Source organism: Rosa rugosa, chromosome 6, assembly GCF_958449725.1.
Source record: "Rosa rugosa chromosome 6, drRosRugo1.1, whole genome shotgun sequence".
Lineage (NCBI taxonomy): Eukaryota > Viridiplantae > Streptophyta > Magnoliopsida > Rosales > Rosaceae > Rosa > Rosa rugosa.
The window spans coordinates 48636661-48654283 of record NC_084825.1 but is presented as its reverse complement, the minus strand read 5'-3'; the positions used below and the strand labels follow the sequence as shown (position 1 = coordinate 48654283).

General features: G+C 38.0%; 2 protein-coding genes and 1 long non-coding RNA gene across 3 annotated transcripts; 1 reads left to right on the top strand and 2 right to left on the bottom strand.

The window, feature by feature from the left end:
- Positions 1-270: 270 nt before the first annotated feature.
- Positions 271-3217, bottom strand: LOC133713768 (glycerol-3-phosphate dehydrogenase [NAD(+)] 2, chloroplastic). The gene is made up of 9 exons (XM_062139794.1): positions 2700-3217; positions 2461-2597; positions 2250-2355; positions 1902-2103; positions 1707-1794; positions 1365-1512; positions 881-1030; positions 645-794; positions 271-552 (listed from the first exon to the last, which is right to left on the bottom strand). Exons 1-9 carry the CDS (start codon positions 3192-3194, stop codon positions 538-540), a joined length of 1491 nt encoding a protein of 496 aa, XP_061995778.1. The 5' UTR covers positions 3195-3217; the 3' UTR covers positions 271-537.
- Positions 3218-3361: 144 nt separating this feature from the next.
- LOC133713769 (uncharacterized) lies at positions 3362-4873 on the top strand. Its single transcript, XR_009848240.1, has 2 exons — positions 3362-4254; positions 4372-4873. It is a non-coding gene; the product is annotated as an uncharacterized LOC133713769 (long non-coding RNA).
- Positions 4874-14247: 9374 nt separating this feature from the next.
- LOC133717641 (two-component response regulator ARR17) lies at positions 14248-16065 on the bottom strand. The gene is made up of 5 exons (XM_062144349.1): positions 15402-16065; positions 14968-15038; positions 14787-14864; positions 14611-14681; positions 14248-14529 (listed from the first exon to the last, which is right to left on the bottom strand). The coding sequence occupies exons 1-5, from the start codon at positions 15532-15534 to the stop codon at positions 14433-14435; spliced, it is 450 nt and encodes a 149-aa protein (XP_062000333.1). The 5' UTR covers positions 15535-16065; the 3' UTR covers positions 14248-14432.
- Positions 16066-17623: the final 1558 nt, after the last annotated feature.

The following is a 17623-nucleotide window of genomic DNA, read 5'->3' as shown; positions in this document are numbered from 1 at the left end:
TCGTGTGGTTAATTGGTAGATTTTTACTTCCATGCGTCCTTGCTTTCATCTTCGTGTGGTTAATTGTAGATTTTTACTTCCATGCGTCCTATCTAAACAACACGAAACATCATCAACGTTGAGAAGAATCATGTCAACTAGATCGCGATTCAAAGACCAACTTCTAGATCTGAGTCATGAAGCAAATAATATGATAATAGTGATGTAGATGCAACAAGTACTATTCCAGATTAAAGAAAATGTACACTATTTACTTGGACAAGAAAATAATAACTTGAAGAAAATATAGGGTCAAAGATTCTATTTGCTCATTCATCAAAGAATTCCTGTAAATTCAGGACTTGAGAAGATTCAAACCCTACTTTTAGATTTCCTCATTCTGACAAGTTCTGGAAAAGTATATAATCAATGATTCACAAAATTTTTCTCCTGACCCAATTTTTAGGAGGGTATATGATCAGAAAAAGAATGAATGTCACTGTATGCTGAACTGTTTTGTTTGTGCAGGAGCTATCACTAATTCAAGTAGCCTCAGGTTCAGACTTCTTCAACCTACGATAGAAATGTAAAACCCTAATGAATAACAAAACCAAGAGTCAACTTTTTCAATGATATGATATTTAGTCTGGGAGGAGATAAAAGACCTGAGGGAGGCTCATCAGCTCGAAAACAGCTTTCTTGGGGGTCAGTTCATTGTCAATAATCCGAGCTACTGCAGTCAAAACTGGCATCTTGACGTTATATTTCTGCGCTAGCGCAATCACTGCTCCTGCTGTCGATACACCTTCTGCCACCTAGTGAATACAAAACATTCAGTTACCACAACCACCTAAGCACAATTTCAACTTCTTCACAGGTACATCATAATATTCTTAAGCACCTGATTCATGGAACCAAGTATGTCATCAAGTTTCTCCCCTGATCCAAGACGAACCCCAACTGTTCTGTTTCTAGAAAGGTTTACAAAACATGTAAGCATAATATCTCCAATTCCAGATAGACCAGTGATTGTTGTCGGCTTCGCACCCATCTTCAGGAGATAAATTGGAAAAGAAAAAATAATGAGACAACAGCAGCTAAGCCCAATCAAACAATTGATTTCAACGAGCAGCGTGAATCAAACATAACAGAAAGGTAACTGGAAAAGTATAGGAACCAAGACAAGATCCAGGTGCATAAACTCCAACTCAAACCAGTAGGAAATATACTCACCAAATTTTACACACACACACACACACATGTATATATCAATAATAACTATACATAATAGTGATAATACCATATCTGATATCCAACATAGAGAAAACATTGTTTTTCTTTGTTATCACTATCTATCTTATAGTGTGTTTGATAGGGTAAGGTACCTTAGTTGCCAGCCATCTTATCTCTGAGCATCCCTGTGAAACAAGAGCGGCCTTAGAATTATTACCAAGATTCATCCCATCCACAATACCTGCGGCTATTGCAAGCACATTCTTGAGAGCACCTGTAACTTCTACCCCTGTGACATCACTGGAATTTATCAGAGGTTATGAGCTGGGTCTGTTACTTGAATGATTATATTGTTTCTCACATTGCACATAGGACCCTGGTTATGTGAGATTTGAATACAGTTATATGCAAACTGACTAGGAATTGCAGCATCAAATTGTATGCATAGGAAACTTAGTTGGAGTTAGTGTAGTGAGTTGATGAAGTTCCACAACCTTGAAGTGCTGATTCTTAGATAGCTAGAAGCTAGTAACTGCTGAACTGCATTAGCCAATTTTTTGTCTTTTGACGCTACCACCATCGCTAAAAAAAGAAAAAGGTAAAGGCAAAGCATGATTAGTACCTTTATAGCATGTAAAAGCTGAACTCAAAGTTATTGATTTGATACAGTTATTGCTTATTTAACTCACCTGTTGGTAATTTGTTCATCAGCTCCAGAGCAAAAGAAGGCCCTGATAGCGCAATGAAAGGCTGGCGAGGATTCTTCAATGCTTGGGGGATGATCTGAGACATTGTCCTCAATGTATTGAGCTCCAAACCCTTGCTAACAGATATGAACGGCAACTCTGGATATACATATTCCGCAATTCCCTCAAGAAACGATGCGCTGAACTGCAACATCACAGACAAACTTCTAAAGGTGCGATTTTTCAAGAGTTTACCAACCAACCAGTCATCGAAAACATCACAAGATTTATACAAAAACAGATCACAATCAGAAAAACACATGACTAAAACAAAGGAATGGGACTGATCACCTGCACAGGGACTGCATGGAGGCAATAGTCAGCATTAAGCAAAGCAGCTTTGGCATCAGTGGTTGCAATCACATTCTCCGGTAGCTTATGTTCTGGGAAGTACTTACTGTCATCAAAACAAAACCCGAATTACATTTCAAAAAGAAATGAATGCTTCCATTTTTTAAAGTGCTTAAAAAACTTAATCCTTGGCCCTGCATACAACTCTTACCCATTATAATGGTTCTCATTAATAGACCGACAAACTTGAGCATCACGCACCAGCATGTTAACTTCCATCTGATCCTTTCTATTTGCAACGTGGGCCGCCATCGCCGTCGCAAAAGACCCACCTCCGAGCACAACCACCTGAAAAAAAAAAAAAAAAAAACCGAAACCCAAATACTAAAAATACTTAGTTTTTATATAAAGCCAACATCTTTTGACAATGAAGTACAAACAAGGATTGACCTTGTTAGTGCGTTCAAGAACATCTGTCTTGTTCTTGGAGCGCAACGACCGGGACCACCGGACCAGCTTCTCCCAGGCCAGCCGGACGGCTCGGCGGCGGTCGCGGGTCGGCTCGGAAGTCGGGTCGGGGAATTCTGGTTGGGGAGTGGCGGCGCAGCAAGTGGTGGGTTGGGAATGGAGGGTGAGGAGGAGGGTGGGGTTGTTAGAAAGGTTGAATCTTTTGAATTTGAGATTGTGGGGAAGGGGGCGGGTGGGGTTTGAGCTCGGAGGAAGGAGTGGGTTTAGAAATGGTGGCGGTGGCTCTAGCAGCGCCGCCATTGTTACGGAGAGGGAGAGAGTGAAAGAATGGTTTATCTCCTCTGTTTTTATGGTTGGTCCCTCCCAGCTTTGGAACTGTTCTATCCGCTGTGGCAGAAGGAGAATATGGTTAATAATAATAAAAGATGGTAATATTTTTTGAGTTTGGGATGGGAGTATAGCTCGAGTTCGGCTCATTTGTATCGATTCTCTTAGCTAGTAGGTTTTTAAATACATCTATCAATATAAAAGTTAGCTAGATTATGAGATTTAGGATGAAAATTAGGGGTTTTTTTAAGAAATATGAATAGAAAATGTTGCAGTCTGGAGAACTAGGTTCAGGTTCCTTTTTCTTTTACACTAGGGTTGGGCTCGGGTTTGGGTTTTTTAGGAGGTGGCATGTTTTGCTTTTTACCCTGTACTTGTTCCTACAATGTTGCTATAGCTGGATTGAGTGTTGCGACGTACACTAAGAAGGTCTTAGGACTAGTAGTTCCATTTTAGGGCAACGTAGGGTTAGAGAGTTTTTTTCAATTTTGTATTTTGTTTTCTGTAGTTCCTCTAAGATTTTAGTCTTTTCGGAGTTTCTATTTTGGATTTTAGTCGTTTCATTCGAGTATCAATCTATAATATGAGGGGTTTTTGGACCTCTCAAGCTTGACCGAGTGAGGTCGTATGATTTAATAGCCCTAAAAAAAAAAAAAAAACTCGAAAGTAATGTTTCTAGGTATATGAGTTGTTGGAGTCAAAATAGATTTTTAAAAGTGCCAAGCAATAGTTGTGTACTTCTGATCCTCCAATTAACCAGAAGTGGTTAAACCAAGAGTGTTGTCCAAGACGTGAATAGCATGGGGTACATCATGTAAAGGCTAGATTAACTAATTTCAGAGTCCTGCTTGAAGCAAAGTTGGGGACATGATGAGTATGATCTCCTAGTTCCACAGAACGATTCGACTCATTGCTAGCTGTAGGATTCCTATTTCATTGGAAGAGATATCAAATTATGCAAGATAAATAACAAGAACCAAACACGTACACCACACGCAACCAACCCAAATTTATTCTCTTAAACTTGTTTTGATGGACAAAAGGAATCAAAACCTTAGCAATATCCATCAAAACAAAAGGATCAAAACCTTGAGAAATTCTAAGGTTGACAAAACTTGTTATTCCTAAATCCAAACCTCAATCCAAATCCATGTTGTGATCATTCTCTCCGCAGGCCAATCCAACCTTCTTCATCACCAACAGCTTCAAGGTACAATTTTTTCTCTTAAAGTTTGGATCTTTCTAGCTCATTTTTCATTTTCAGGCATTTGGGTCATCATGTTTTGGGTATATGTTCATGAATTCTGGGTCTTTTTTGTTTTCATAGGTGATTTGATTGGTTGGGGCCTTGGAGGAGGAGGAAAATCTCAAAATCATATATGGGGAAGCATCCAAGATGTTGTTGTGGAGATGATGGTGATCAATCCCCTATTAACAATGGAGAAAGAAGTAGGAGTAATCGGAAAAGAGCATCATCATTGTGTCATTGTCCTGCAGTTTCTTCAATATTTAGAAGGATAGGAAGATGTATGTTTGTGACTTGTTTCCCTGTCATACAATGTTTTGGATTAGATGAATGTAGACACCACCACCACCATCACCATAAACATTTTGCAGAGTTTACATGATAGCAATCTCAATTAAATTCTTTTAGTATTAGATCGTTTAGGGATGGTGTAAAAATTTGAAGCTTTTGATTTGGTGTTATTTGTTTGGATCATAAAAGGGATCATTACAGAAGTTTGGCAGTAGTTTTAGTGCAGTAGTTAGTGGATCAGATATCATGATGTTGTACAGTTCTTTGTAAAATATACATCTGCATTTTACCTGATAGGTGTGATATTTCATCTTCGAGTTCCCTTAGAACCTGTGTGCAATGATAACCAACTGAAGAACAAGGTTGGGATCCCTGGGAAGAGCATAATTAGAAATGTAGAAGATTTGGAATTTGACTTTTGTCAAAACCTACAAGTATTCAAACAAATCAAATGCTGCACTTAGCTCGGAATTTCGATCGAATTGACGCGAGGATGTGATTTTTTAGTAGGGGAGGGCAGAAACCGAACCGGGGGAGCAAAACCGGCCGAACCGGGCCGGAAAAATGGTGGCGGTTACCGAACCGGAAAAAGCAGTGCAAAAATATTCAGATTTCGAACCGGACCGGATTGAACCGGGTCGGAACCGGGTTAATTATCAGAACCGACCGCAAAAAACCGAACCGGTATATTTATTATATTTATATATATTTTTATTAGTTTTCTTATGTGTCAATTTATGATTGGTGGACATTTGGTTGCATGTAGAACACCCGCACCCGATCACTCCTAAACCTAAGTAACCTAAACCTAAACCGAGTGCGATCTCATTCAGTCTCCACTCTCAGTCTCTCACACTCGGCCTCCCATCTCATTCTCTCTCTCTCTCTTGACTCCACACCGAGCCCGACTGCACACAGCCGCAACGACCGCCACAACGCTTCACTCCGAGCCCGACTGCACACCGCCGCAACGACCGCCCGCCGATGTTCACGCCGAGCTCGATCTTGCTGCAGACGCTGCTGGCTGCCCGCCGATGTTCACGCCGAGCCCGATCTTGCTGCAGAACACTGCTGGCAGCCCGTTGATCTTCACGTCGAGCCCGATCTAGCTGCAGAAAGTTGTTTGCTGCCCGCCGATCTTTACGCCGAGCCCGACCACGCCGATCTTCACATCGATCTGCAGTTTTGTCGCCTCTCTGACATGGACTCGGTAATTCACTTTTCTGTTTTCACTTCGATATTCATGGACTCTCTATTGTGATAGGTTTTCTGTAAAACTTGTGAGGATTCGGATTGAACTTGTGAGACTTTGGATTTTAGGGTTCGGGTTAAAATCTTCATTGTTCTTGATTTTTTTTAAACTTTCAGATATTTTCACTCTCTCGAGTCTCTGGACTCTCTCATTCTGTTCAATTTTGATGCAAATCAAATTAGGGTTTCGGCAAATCAAATTAGGGTTTTAATTTGGGGTTTCTGGAAATCAAATTAGGGTTTCTCGTTAACTTGTTGTTAGCTTGGAGTCTGTTGTTAACTTGTTCATGGGAGTCTGTTTTTAACTTGGAGTTTATTGTTAAGTGTTAACTTGTTTATTGGAGTTTATTGTTAACTTGGAGTTTGATTTTATTGTTAACTTGGAGTTTATTGTTAACTTGTTCATGGGAGTCTGTTTTTAACTTGGAGTTTATTGTTAACTGTTAACTTGTTTATTGGAGTTTATTGTTAACTTGGAGTTTGAGTTTATTGTTAACTTGGAGTTTATTGTTAACTTGTTTATTGGGACTTTGTCTATCTGTTTGTTTTTATTTTGTAGATTGGTGATGGGACGTCACAGACTCCGACTCAGTCTAGCATCGGAACTACACCAGCTTCGGCTGAAGCCGGACAACTCCTCATGTCTCCTTCTGTCGCTGCAACACCAACTTCTGCAGCAACACCAACATCTGCAGCAACACCAACATCTGCAGCAACACCAACTTCTGCAGCAACCGGTGAAGCTCAAGAACTTGGGAAGAGGAAGAACCAGTCAGAAGTCTGGGATCATTTTGTGAAGCAGAAGAATCCAGATGGTTCGACGATGGCGAAACCGAGAGCTAAGTGCAAATACTGCCCCCAGACCTATGCCTGCGATTCCAAAGCCAACGGGACAACATCGATGAGGACTCACATGCAGTACCAATGCAAGAAGTGCCCGGCTTACATGCCAGCAAAAAGGCAGAAGTTCCTTTCTTTCGAGTCTGCTTCCTCAGGTGGTAATTTAGTTGCTTTAGCTTATGATCCCATGAAGTGTAGACGAGCATGTGCTAGGATGATTGTTAGGGACGAATTGCCATTTAGTCATGTAGATGGGGAGGGATTTAAGGATTTCATGAAAATTGCTCAACCAAAATTCACAGTACCTAGCCGTAGGACAATCTGTAGAGATATATGGGATCTCTATCAGTTTGAGAAGGAGAAGATAAGGGAGTTTGTAGCTAGGAATAATCTGAGGGTATCACTTACCACTGATACTTGGACTTCGGTCCAGAATATCAATTATCTTGTCCTCACTGCCCATTTCATAGATGAAATGTGGGTGCTGCACAAAAGAATTATCAATTTCTGTGTTATTCCAAACCATAGAGGAAAGACCATAGGTAAATTGATAGAGTCTTCCTTGATTAATTGGGGTATCGAGAGGGTTTTTAGCATTGTAGTTGATAATGCTTCGAGTAATCAAGTTGCACTTGATTACATGAAGGAGAAGATTGGAAATTGGAAATGTTTAGTGTTGGGTGGGAGTTTTCTGCATGTTAGATGCTGCTGCCATGTGTTGAATTTGATTGTGAGGGATGGGATGGAGGAGCTTGATTCCTCCATCGATGCAATTAGGAATGCTGTTAAGTTCATTAGAAGTTCACCTGCTAGACTTGACAAGTTTAGGAAGTGTGCTTCAAGAGAGAAGGTTGAACATAAGGGGGGTATAGTGCCTTTGGATGTCTGCACAAGGTGGAACTCCACCTATTTCATGCTGGACATTGCTGTTAAGTATCGGCAGGCCTTCTCTAGGCTTGAAGATGAGGATCAGCAGTATGAGAACTATTTTCTGGAGAGAGTTAGAGGAAGTAAAAGGGTTGGGCCGCCTAAGAATGAGGATTGGGAGAAAGCTGCGAGATTAGTGAAGTTCCTTAAAATCTTTTATGATGCAACCTTGAATTTTAGTGGGACTAAGGTAGTAACTTCAAACCAACCTATTCAATGGATTTGTACCATAGTCGATGAATTAGAAGAATGTGCAGCTAGTGATGATCCTTTGATGGTTAGCATAGGGTCCTCAATGAAGAAGAAATTCGACAAGTACTGGTTGAGGTTAGAGGACATTAACACAGTTTTGTTGCTTGCTGTTGTATTGGATCCAAGATACAAAATATTGTATCTTGAATACTTTTTTCCAAAACTGCATCCGGACAGCAGCATGGTTGAATTTATGGTAGATGAAGTGAAGAGGTCCCTCATGCAGCTATACAACGAGTATCACCAATCTGATCCTGTGGCTGCACAAGCCTCAAATGATCTAGCACAGCCTCCTGTTTCTGATAGTGCTTCTGCACAAGGAGATGATGACTCACATGCTGCATCACTAAATAAGTTTATGAAGCTTAGGAAGGAGAAACATGTGGTGGAGATCAGGAATGAAGTCGACAAGTATTTGCTTGAAGCTGCGGAAGACCCTGCTAACAAAAATTTTCAGCTTTTAGATTGGTGGAATGAGAGTGCTGTTAGGTATCCAATTCTGTCCAAGATTGCAAAGGATGTCTTTGCTGTTCCAGCCTCGACAGTGGCTTCAGAGTCTGCATTCAGCTTAGGGAAAAGGGTTGTGGATCCATTTAGAGCATCATTAACTCCAAACATGGTTGAGGGCCTGGTTTGCCTCAACGATTGGTTAAGGGGTGGAGCTTTTAATGAATACAAGGAGCCTACTAGGTCGGAGCTGGAGCTTTATGGTGAACTTGAAAAGCTTGAATCAGGTAAATTTGTTATAAAATCCGTTTGTTATTTTTTGTGTTGTTGAATTTCAAGTGTCAAACTAATAGGAATTTGACAATTTGTTGCTGTTTTGATTGGTAGGGAGTGTCATAACTCAGGTGGATGTTTCTGCAGAAGAATGAATGATGCTTTAAAGTAGAGAGAGATGCATGTTATGCTGCTGTTTTGGTGTTGGCTGCAGATTTGCATATCTGCCTTTTAGTTTTTATGTTTTCATGAACTGTTTTTAAGTTTGAAACTCCTTTGTTAGTTAAATTTGGGTATGTAATAACTAATGGACTAGGTATCTGTTTCTGGACTTGTGGTTAACTGGTTGTTATGAACTTTGCTCTATGGTTTATGAGTTTGTCGGATTTTTCTGCCTTTTTTCCTTCTAGGACTTTATGAAACTGTGTATTGAACTGCATTTTTTCCTCTTTATGCTTGTTGTAATTGTATTGAGCATTTCATGGGCAGGTTGTGTTTATGCTTGTTTTGCATGGATTTGTAATTGGGCCGTGAATACTGAATAAATAAAAAAAAGCCCATTTAGAACCGAACCCGACCCGGGCCGAACTGAAAATTCGGGTCACCGAATATTCCGGCCCAGCCCATTTAGAAACAGTTGTCGGTCCAAATTTAGGCCCAACCGAGGACTCCGGGTCGAAGTCGGGTTCGGCCCAAAACCGAGCCGGGCCGACCCGAGCCCAGCCCTATTTTTTAGAAGGCATCTCGAGGTTCTCACCTCATGAGGTGTGCCTTTACCGACGAAAAGTCATCGGCTAAGAGGCTATTGCCCATGAAAAATCGTCCCCTATAAAGTCATTGCCAACGAAATTTCATTTGCTTAGTTGTGTCATTTTATTTCACCTTTCTATTGACAAAAATGGCGTCTGGTAAGAGGTTATAGCCTCCAAATATTCGTCAGTAAAGATGTGCGTCCTTTTTTATGAGATATCTTTACTGACACAAAAGTTCGTCGGTAAAATCCTCCTAGCCAATGATTTATATACCAGAAGAGATCATCCACACAAAAATTAAAACATAAAAAGGAAGAGTGTTTCTATTGGGACCTCCAAATCTGCTCACTTGACCTCACTCTATTATGAATTATTAAATGACATATATAATCTACTATAAAATGACTATTAAGGACAATAATTATACCAAAAAAATATTATATTTATTTTATGTAGACTTTTCAATTCAATAATATTAGATTGTATTCTTTATTATTTTCCTTATCTATTTTCATTTTCCAATTCACTACATACTCATTAAAGCATTCATATATATTTAATAAAAATTAAAAATATGATTAAGATAATGTAACATAAAAATGTATGATATATTGATATATATGTTGAACACATATTGGTGAGGGAAAACAAAATAAATTCTATTATAATTTATGACATGAATCTAAGTCTATCCATTATATTTGCAAAAAAAAAAAAAAATAGTAGCAGTTAAAAAAAATATATATATATTTTAATAATTAATCATGAGAGGTACAGAAAGTAGAGAAAATAAATAAACATTAAGAAAAAATGATTTCTTGATTGTCTTTAACAGCTAAAATAGAAAAAAAAAAAAAAACCACAGAATAGTTCATGTTATTTTCTTATTGATTAGAAATTAATTTTTGAAAATCAATACCTTGTGTTTGATTTATTTTATTTTATTGGAAAAGAGATTTATGCATGTTGTTTGACTAAGGTATGTATATGTAGTTAAGATTTATAGAGTAATTAAATCATTGAAATGACTAAGTTTTTTATTTTAAAGATAATAATTTTTATGAGTGAGGTTATTTGAGGAACTTTAGTGAGGTTTAGTGAGTAAATTTAATATTTAAAATTTTGATAGGAGGTGTAAAAAGCATAGAGGTCAAGTGAGTAAATTTGGAGGTTCCAATAGAAAAACTCAAAAAGGAACACATCCCAGCCAAAAATCTGAGGTTCCTCCTCCAAGCACCTGTTTAGCAAACACCTGACAAAATTAGCCAAGAAATATAACAAAAACGAAGCAAGAAGACCAAAAAGAAAGTAAGCATATATAATCATGAAGAACTATATTGATAATATGAAAATACAAGGACAGAATATGATTTTCTGGAAAACGGGGATTGCAGTGCACTGATCAATCCTTACTGGGCAGCAGAAACCAAAATAACAAACTAAACACCAGATTTTGGTTACGCAGTGAAAACCTCAAGTATGAGATTAAAAACACTGCGGGGCTCTTACTCTTGAGAACCCAAAATAAAGATCATCATATTGAAAAGGATATGTTCTTTTACAAACTTTGAATAGCACTAGCTCGGCTATAAGATTCACACAAAATCTAATACAAAGTTTGTCTTCCTTCTAGAACTCCTTCACTTGAACGATCTTCAAAACTTGTTCTTCTTTCTTCACCGTCTCTCTACTGATCTCAAGAGAGTTTTATGCATATATATGAAAGCATGATCAATAACACTTATACATGGACCAAGCGTATTGACACTTTGTGAAAACTCAAACTCCAACAAAACTAACAAGCAAGACTCTATCAAAAATTCTTGCGTTCTAGAATCTCTGCCTTTGACTGTGTATAATACTCAATAGATATTCAACTGACGGCAACCAACTCCCTACAAAAAGATTTTACCCTAATACATATTAATTAGGAAATAAACTTCCCTTATATGAACTCCACAAAACTTAAGGGAAACCAATTAGGAATAGGCACGGCCTCACAAACCCTAGGGCATCAATACTGTGAAATATAACCATCAGAAGGCCATTTAAAAACGTAAATTCATAAAAATAAAAACCTACTTTCCAAAATCGGACTTCACAGAAAAACTGACTGCAGACTCGGGGATTGCAACAGGTGCTTATGCAAATGCATTTACCTGTTTTCCTGAGATCAGTAAAGAGTCTTCAAGCTTTGTATGGGAATGCCAATATGACATGTACAAGAATTGTACCTACATAATACTTGCTTCTTAATATGATATATTTAGTATGCTTTCGGATGACCTAATCACCCCATGAACCTCCTTCATGATTGATGATTCCTATGTCAAAATCTCAGAGGGGAATGAAGTCATGAGCTTATGTTGAACCTATACAGAGTCAAAACAGAAGCACCTAGTTCATATAGCATGAGGTTAACAAAAAGCAAACAGGGTGATCGAAAGCAGATTGTTCTGCTTTTGCGGGCAGAGAGTAATGTTTGTTAATTAATTACCTTTGCAAGAGAAACTTCTCAGCAGATTTTCAATTTGACTCTTTGTTCTCCCACATCAACCTCTCTCGTCAAATGTGACAGCTGATGTGATTGCCTAGAGGAACCTTCAATGGTGTGCCAGTATATATGATACACTTGCAAGATGTTCCTTGTGTTCCAAGAATTAATCTGTGTTCAAGTAAGTGTACTGATAAAGGATGCTGTAAAAGAGAGAATGTTGCAAAGGGAAGAACTGTGGATTCGAAGATAGCTGCAGGCTCTTCTTGGAGACCAAGATCCATCTATTTTTGTTCATGTGGCCAACTTACCCTTCATGGCAAGCAAGCGAAAATACTAATGTCCGAAATAGTAACTCCCTTGAACCGTTGCGCCCTTTTCTGCTTGATCAAACTGATGTTTGGGCATGAACTAACATGTTGTGCAGACAGTTCACTTAACATGGAAACCTATGATGCCATCGTTGAATATACCTTTGAGGCCTGCAATTATAAGTACAACACCCAAGACCCTCTTAATGCATACTAGTCTATTTACCAGATCGATCAGAAATTACAGAAATTTTTTAGAAGCTTTTCGATTAGTTTTCAATCACTATCACCGTCATCAACGGCCAAACCAGGGGGTTTCTCCACATTCTCCATGGAACCCTTTGAAGAAGAAGCAGCAAAGCAAGACTCAGTGGTTTTCCTCCTACCCAAAATGATAAAACCTCAGCCACCACTACTCCAAGGCTCCTAGCAGAGAATACTAGCCAGTACTCACTCTAATAATAGCAAGGAAACTATGAAAGCTATGTAGTAGGGACCGCAGTTGCTGGTGTCACTAGTCACTAAATGTATATTTTGTTTAGAAGCAAGAATAAGGTAAGTTTCCTAGCTTGCATAATAAGGTTTACTTGTCTTGGTTGGAATAAGATTTTTAGGCTTCCTAGTTTGATTATTCCTTACTAGACGGAATCGGAAAAAGGCATCAATATTTAGAGGGATGGGAAGATGTATGTTTGTGAGTTGTTTCCCTGTCATACAATGTTTAGGAGTAGATGAATGTAGGCACCACCACCACGATCAGCCTAAACGTTTTTCAGGATTTTGTGTTGGAACTTACGTACTCTCAGTTCTATTGCTGTAAATCTATCTTAGCATGAACACAAGTAAACAATGATTTCTATGTAAATATATGTAAGAGTGCAGCAGTGATCATAATTAGCATTTAGGATTGAAACATCATGTATATCCTATGTATGCATATTGTCTGAACTGTATAATATGTAAAGCAACATAAATGAAATCACCGTGCATCATCAGATTCTGCATTCAGGCTTGGGATTGAAGTCGCTATGTCAATCCCGTATCTACAGAGTACATAAACACCAGAAAACAAACAGAACAGACTTACTTGACACAGTTGGGTTTTCCATCTTAGTCTTCTTCTGATTTCACCTTTAGGATTCTCTTAGTGATGGGACTAATTGATAAGAATGAATCGTGCATCAGAAGGGACCAAAATATCTGATATATAAAGCATTGTATTGTCAGTTTCTTCCATCAAGAAACTGACAATTCCTCCTAACTGCTTTTTCAAAAACCAGATAAACTCATAACTGTATTTATGAATTTCAAATTCTAACAGATGTGATAAGTTGGACCAAAATGATTTTCTTAAGTCCTTAACTTATACTTGACATTTGAATTCAAAACTAAATCATATATGAATATATACTTGGGTTCTATACAATGTCGGGTTCATCAAATTTGCTTACATTTTGATGATATCAATCTCAGTTAGATGCTTTATAGTATTAGCTTATTTTTGGATGGTGCTAGTTTTTGAAGCTTAGTTTGGTACTTTTGTTTATGGGATCATTAGCTAAAAAGAGGATCTTCACTTTGTTTGGTTCTTATTTAATTTTATGATTTACCTAATACGTGTGGCTTGTCCATGATTGCACAAGGAGTTTACTAACAAGCAGTAATGAGAAGGATTGAGAATCCATTCTCCTCTAATCTTGTGTTCACTAACGGGATTCAAATTTGTATTGGATCCACGTCAAAATCCGGAATAATTTCTTTCTTTTTATACTGTGGTAGTGATTCTCATTCTCCTTATCTTTCTCATTCCTTCTTTCTCCGATTCCTTCTCAATCTCATTCAAGTTTAGAAAACGCCCCATAAACTTATGAACAAAATCAATTCGAAGTTAAAGATATTTTTGAAGGTACCTCATGTTTCTTTAGCATTTTGCAAACAATATTGAAGTTGACTATTGAATGATATACAATTATGCCTATGCACATCTATCTAATTTTGTTTTTGTGTTCTAGGCTATCATTGTCAACGGTTCTGATTATGACAACTGCATTGAAAGAAATTGCATGATATGGATAACTACATGTTAAATCAACATATCTGGAATTCATCAGAGAAGCAATGAAACAAATTCTAACACTTTTTTAAGGCAAATTGGATGTCAAACAAATGTATGTTTGTTCAAAATATCTGCCTCATTCAAAATGTGAAGATAGCAAGTTCTGAGGAAACAAAACCTAAAAACAAAAATTAGCAGGTGATTTCTTTAGCTTCTCTCCACTTCTCCTCCAGACCAAAGTATGTGTTTCAGCTCCTGCAATTCATCAGATGACATCTCAATTGCTTAATGTCCGACTGTTTGATCGGTTTTAGCATGAACATCTGAGCTCCTTCCTCCAAGCACCTATTTCACAATGATAATGACATTAAACAAAGACCAAAAGAAAGTGAGCATAATTCAACAAGAACTATTAATAATATTTACTTGCTAATCCGATTCGGTATATTTTCAGATGACATAATCACCACTGGAACCTCCTTCATAACTGATGATTCCTATGTATTGGTCGAAAACTCAACGGGGTAAGCAAGCATGAACATGACATGCAATAATGAGAGAATTTTATTACTCTTTATTGGCATTCTGCATAATAATAATACCTTGATTTTCTTAAGCAGTTCATATCCTGTCATTCCTGGCATGCAATAATCTGTAATTACCAGATTTACCTTTGAGATCTGCAAATGAGTACAATACCCCTCTTAGTAAAAACATAACTAGTGAGAATGATTATGAAAAATCAAACACAGTTTACATAAATATTAGTCTACTTTAACTCACATTGCAATGGTTTGGATGATCTCCCAAGCCTAGAAACTCCAATGCTCTTGCCCCATTTTCTGCAGTAGTCACTGCACACAGTACAGAATCAAAGTAACTTACCAAACTGTATTTTCACCAAACTCAATTTTACATTTACATTATTCCTTTTGCTTGCTTATACTAGAGGATCAACCCCTAGCCTACCCTAATTTTAACCCCCATACCATATTCCCTTTAAAAGGTCACAAATCTGTTCAGAATCACCAACTATGGTCCAATACAAATCATCAAGAGCATTATATAGCTTCTCATAAAGTAAGACTAGAGACTATACACAAAGAAAACAGAGTGAAAACAGAGGCATTCACTGTTTATAGCATGAGATTAACAGAAACCAAACAGAATGAAAACAGAGTGTTCTGCTTCTGCAGAAGGAGAGCAATGTATGTTACCTTTGCAAGAGAAATTCTTGAGCAGCTTTTCGATAAGTTTCCGATCAATATCACTGTCATCCACAGCCAAAACATGAGGTTGCTCCACATTTTCCATGAAACCCATTGAAGAAGAAGAAAATCCAGACTCCATGCTTTGCCTCTCCCCAAAAAACAATAAAACCTTCACCCACCACTACACAAAGGCAGTAAGTAGTAGCAGTAGTACACTCACTACCGTTCACTCTAATAATAACAAAGGAAGCAGTGAAAGCTATGGAACATAAGAGACACTAATAAACGCAGTTGCAATAAAAGAGATGGACTATTAATTACACAAGACCAAGAAACCAAACGACTGCCTACTCAGTTCTCTCTAACAATACCAACATTAACATACATGCATAAAACAAAAACAAAATAACTCAGTTAGTACATGGTAGTAGAAAATGTGGGTCTTATATTTATAGTCATGGATAGACGAGAGAGTACTAAATGCATTGCAATGGAGAAGATGAGAGGTTGTTGTTGTTGTTATTGTTTGGTGGGGCGAGGAATTTTAGAAAGAGAGAATCAAAGAGGACAATAAATATCCAAGGTCACAGATACTATGTGATCTTTTTTGGGCCTTACACCCTTGATTTGATTCATTTATTTTTCTCTCTTTCAAATCTGTTCTGTGTCTTTCTCTGCAGAGAGAGAGAGAGAGAGAGAGAGAGCAGTATCTGCATGTATACAGTTGCATTGTTATCCTGAGTTTGGTTCATTATATATTCTAAGAGATCCTCACTCATGAAGAAACCAGCAATATCCATTAGCTCATTGGACCGAAAAGGGTCCAAAAGATGTGTAGTGAGGTAATGTATGTCTGTTGCAGGACTGAGGGTATTGTGACATACCTTTTGTTTTGTTTTGGTTAAGACTGCTTGTGACATAAGGCTCACATGCTTACACTTACATCCAAATTGGGCTCTTCAAGTCAGTTGGATTCATGCTAACAATAAAACGTTGATAGTGGGGGTACGTGGGTGGCTCAAAGCCTCAAACTAACAATGCAGCTTCTGGTTTTTCGGTTTTGGTAAAAGCTCATCTTCTTTAAGCTCAAGCTCTTAGAGAGGGTCTGTGTTGGGAAAAAGGTTGTACTGAAGTTTAATTGAGGGAGTTTCCGAGCTCATTATGATTGCATATTGGGAACATGTCTTGTTTCCCGGAGAGTCAACATTGTTCAAGATATTCTAAAGCTTCCTAGTTGTTTCTAATCTTCTATGAGATTTTCCAAAAATATGTTTAGGGAGTCAAATTTTACGGCGGATGCTTAAGGTGGATCACTCCGTAAAGCTATATCACATTTTAGACCAAGGACTCCCTTTTGTGCTTTTCATGCCTTTCAGAAATTACAAAACTAAAAAAACAAAATGTAGTTAAGGATGAAAGGAACCATCAAACTCATATTTCCTCCTCCAAACTAGACCATCAATATAGCATTTGAAAAAAGTTGCACTAGGTTGGAGAAAAAGAGGAAAATACAATGAAATGAAGAGATGGATAAGATTGGTGATGTGGTGGTGTTACTTTTCTGCATAAAACAGATCAAATATGGCACCGCAAACGTCTAAAAGATTCGGGATCTGACTCTTTGAAAAGATAGTAGAATCTCTACATACGTAATGAGCAATGCATTGAAAAAAACGATGATATAAAACTAGACCCCTTTCCTCTTTCCCCAAGCCACAATCGGAATCTTGACTTGTGTTAGTTGTATTTTCTCTAGTCTACTCAATTTGGGTTTTTAGTCAATGACAGATGACTGTTCGTGAGCACACCAGTAGAGACTTCCCAGCTAGACAAAAGAGTTCATTCTCAATTGGATAAACCATCTAACATCCTATTGACAGAGCCACTCTATTATCGTATCGAACCAATCTACTTGATATGTAGATACATAAATTATCATAAATATACATTTACTAGGATCACTAATTTTGTTTAAAAATCCAGAGAACACAATCTTCTTTCTTCATTCTCGTTCCCCCCCCCCCCCCCCCCCCCCCCCCCACCAAACATTTTCGAAACACTTTTTAAAGATAGCCTCTCAAAGGTGATCACAAAGGGACAGATAGTAGCCTAGCATTGGTCTAGTTGATTACTCTGTTTCATAAAGATTACCACTTCAAAACTGTAAAACAAGCAAACACGTGGATAAGGTTCTGTCAGGGACAAAGCAACAAATTGCAACGAAGTAC

Excerpts from the sequence above, each read along its gene's own strand:
- LOC133713768 (XM_062139794.1), bottom strand. The coding sequence starts at position 3,194 with ATGAGCCGAACTCGAGCTATACTCCCATCCCAAACTCAAAAAATATTA. Across the intron at positions 2,598-2,699 it reads TTCTTGAACGCACTAACAAG|GTGGTTGTGCTCGGAGGTGG; the intron begins GTCAATCCTTGT and ends TTTTTTTTTCAG. Across the intron at positions 1,795-1,901 it reads GATGAACAAATTACCAACAG|CGATGGTGGTAGCGTCAAAA; the intron begins GTGAGTTAAATA and ends TTCTTTTTTTAG.
- LOC133717641 (XM_062144349.1), bottom strand. The coding sequence starts at position 15,534 with ATGGAGTCTGGATTTTCTTCTTCTTCAATGGGTTTCATGGAAAATGTG. Across the intron at positions 14,865-14,967 it reads ATCATCCAAACCATTGCAAT|ATCTCAAAGGTAAATCTGGT; the intron begins GTGAGTTAAAGT and ends ACTCATTTGCAG. Across the intron at positions 14,682-14,786 it reads AACTGCTTAAGAAAATCAAG|GAATCATCAGTTATGAAGGA; the intron begins GTATTATTATTA and ends ACCAATACATAG.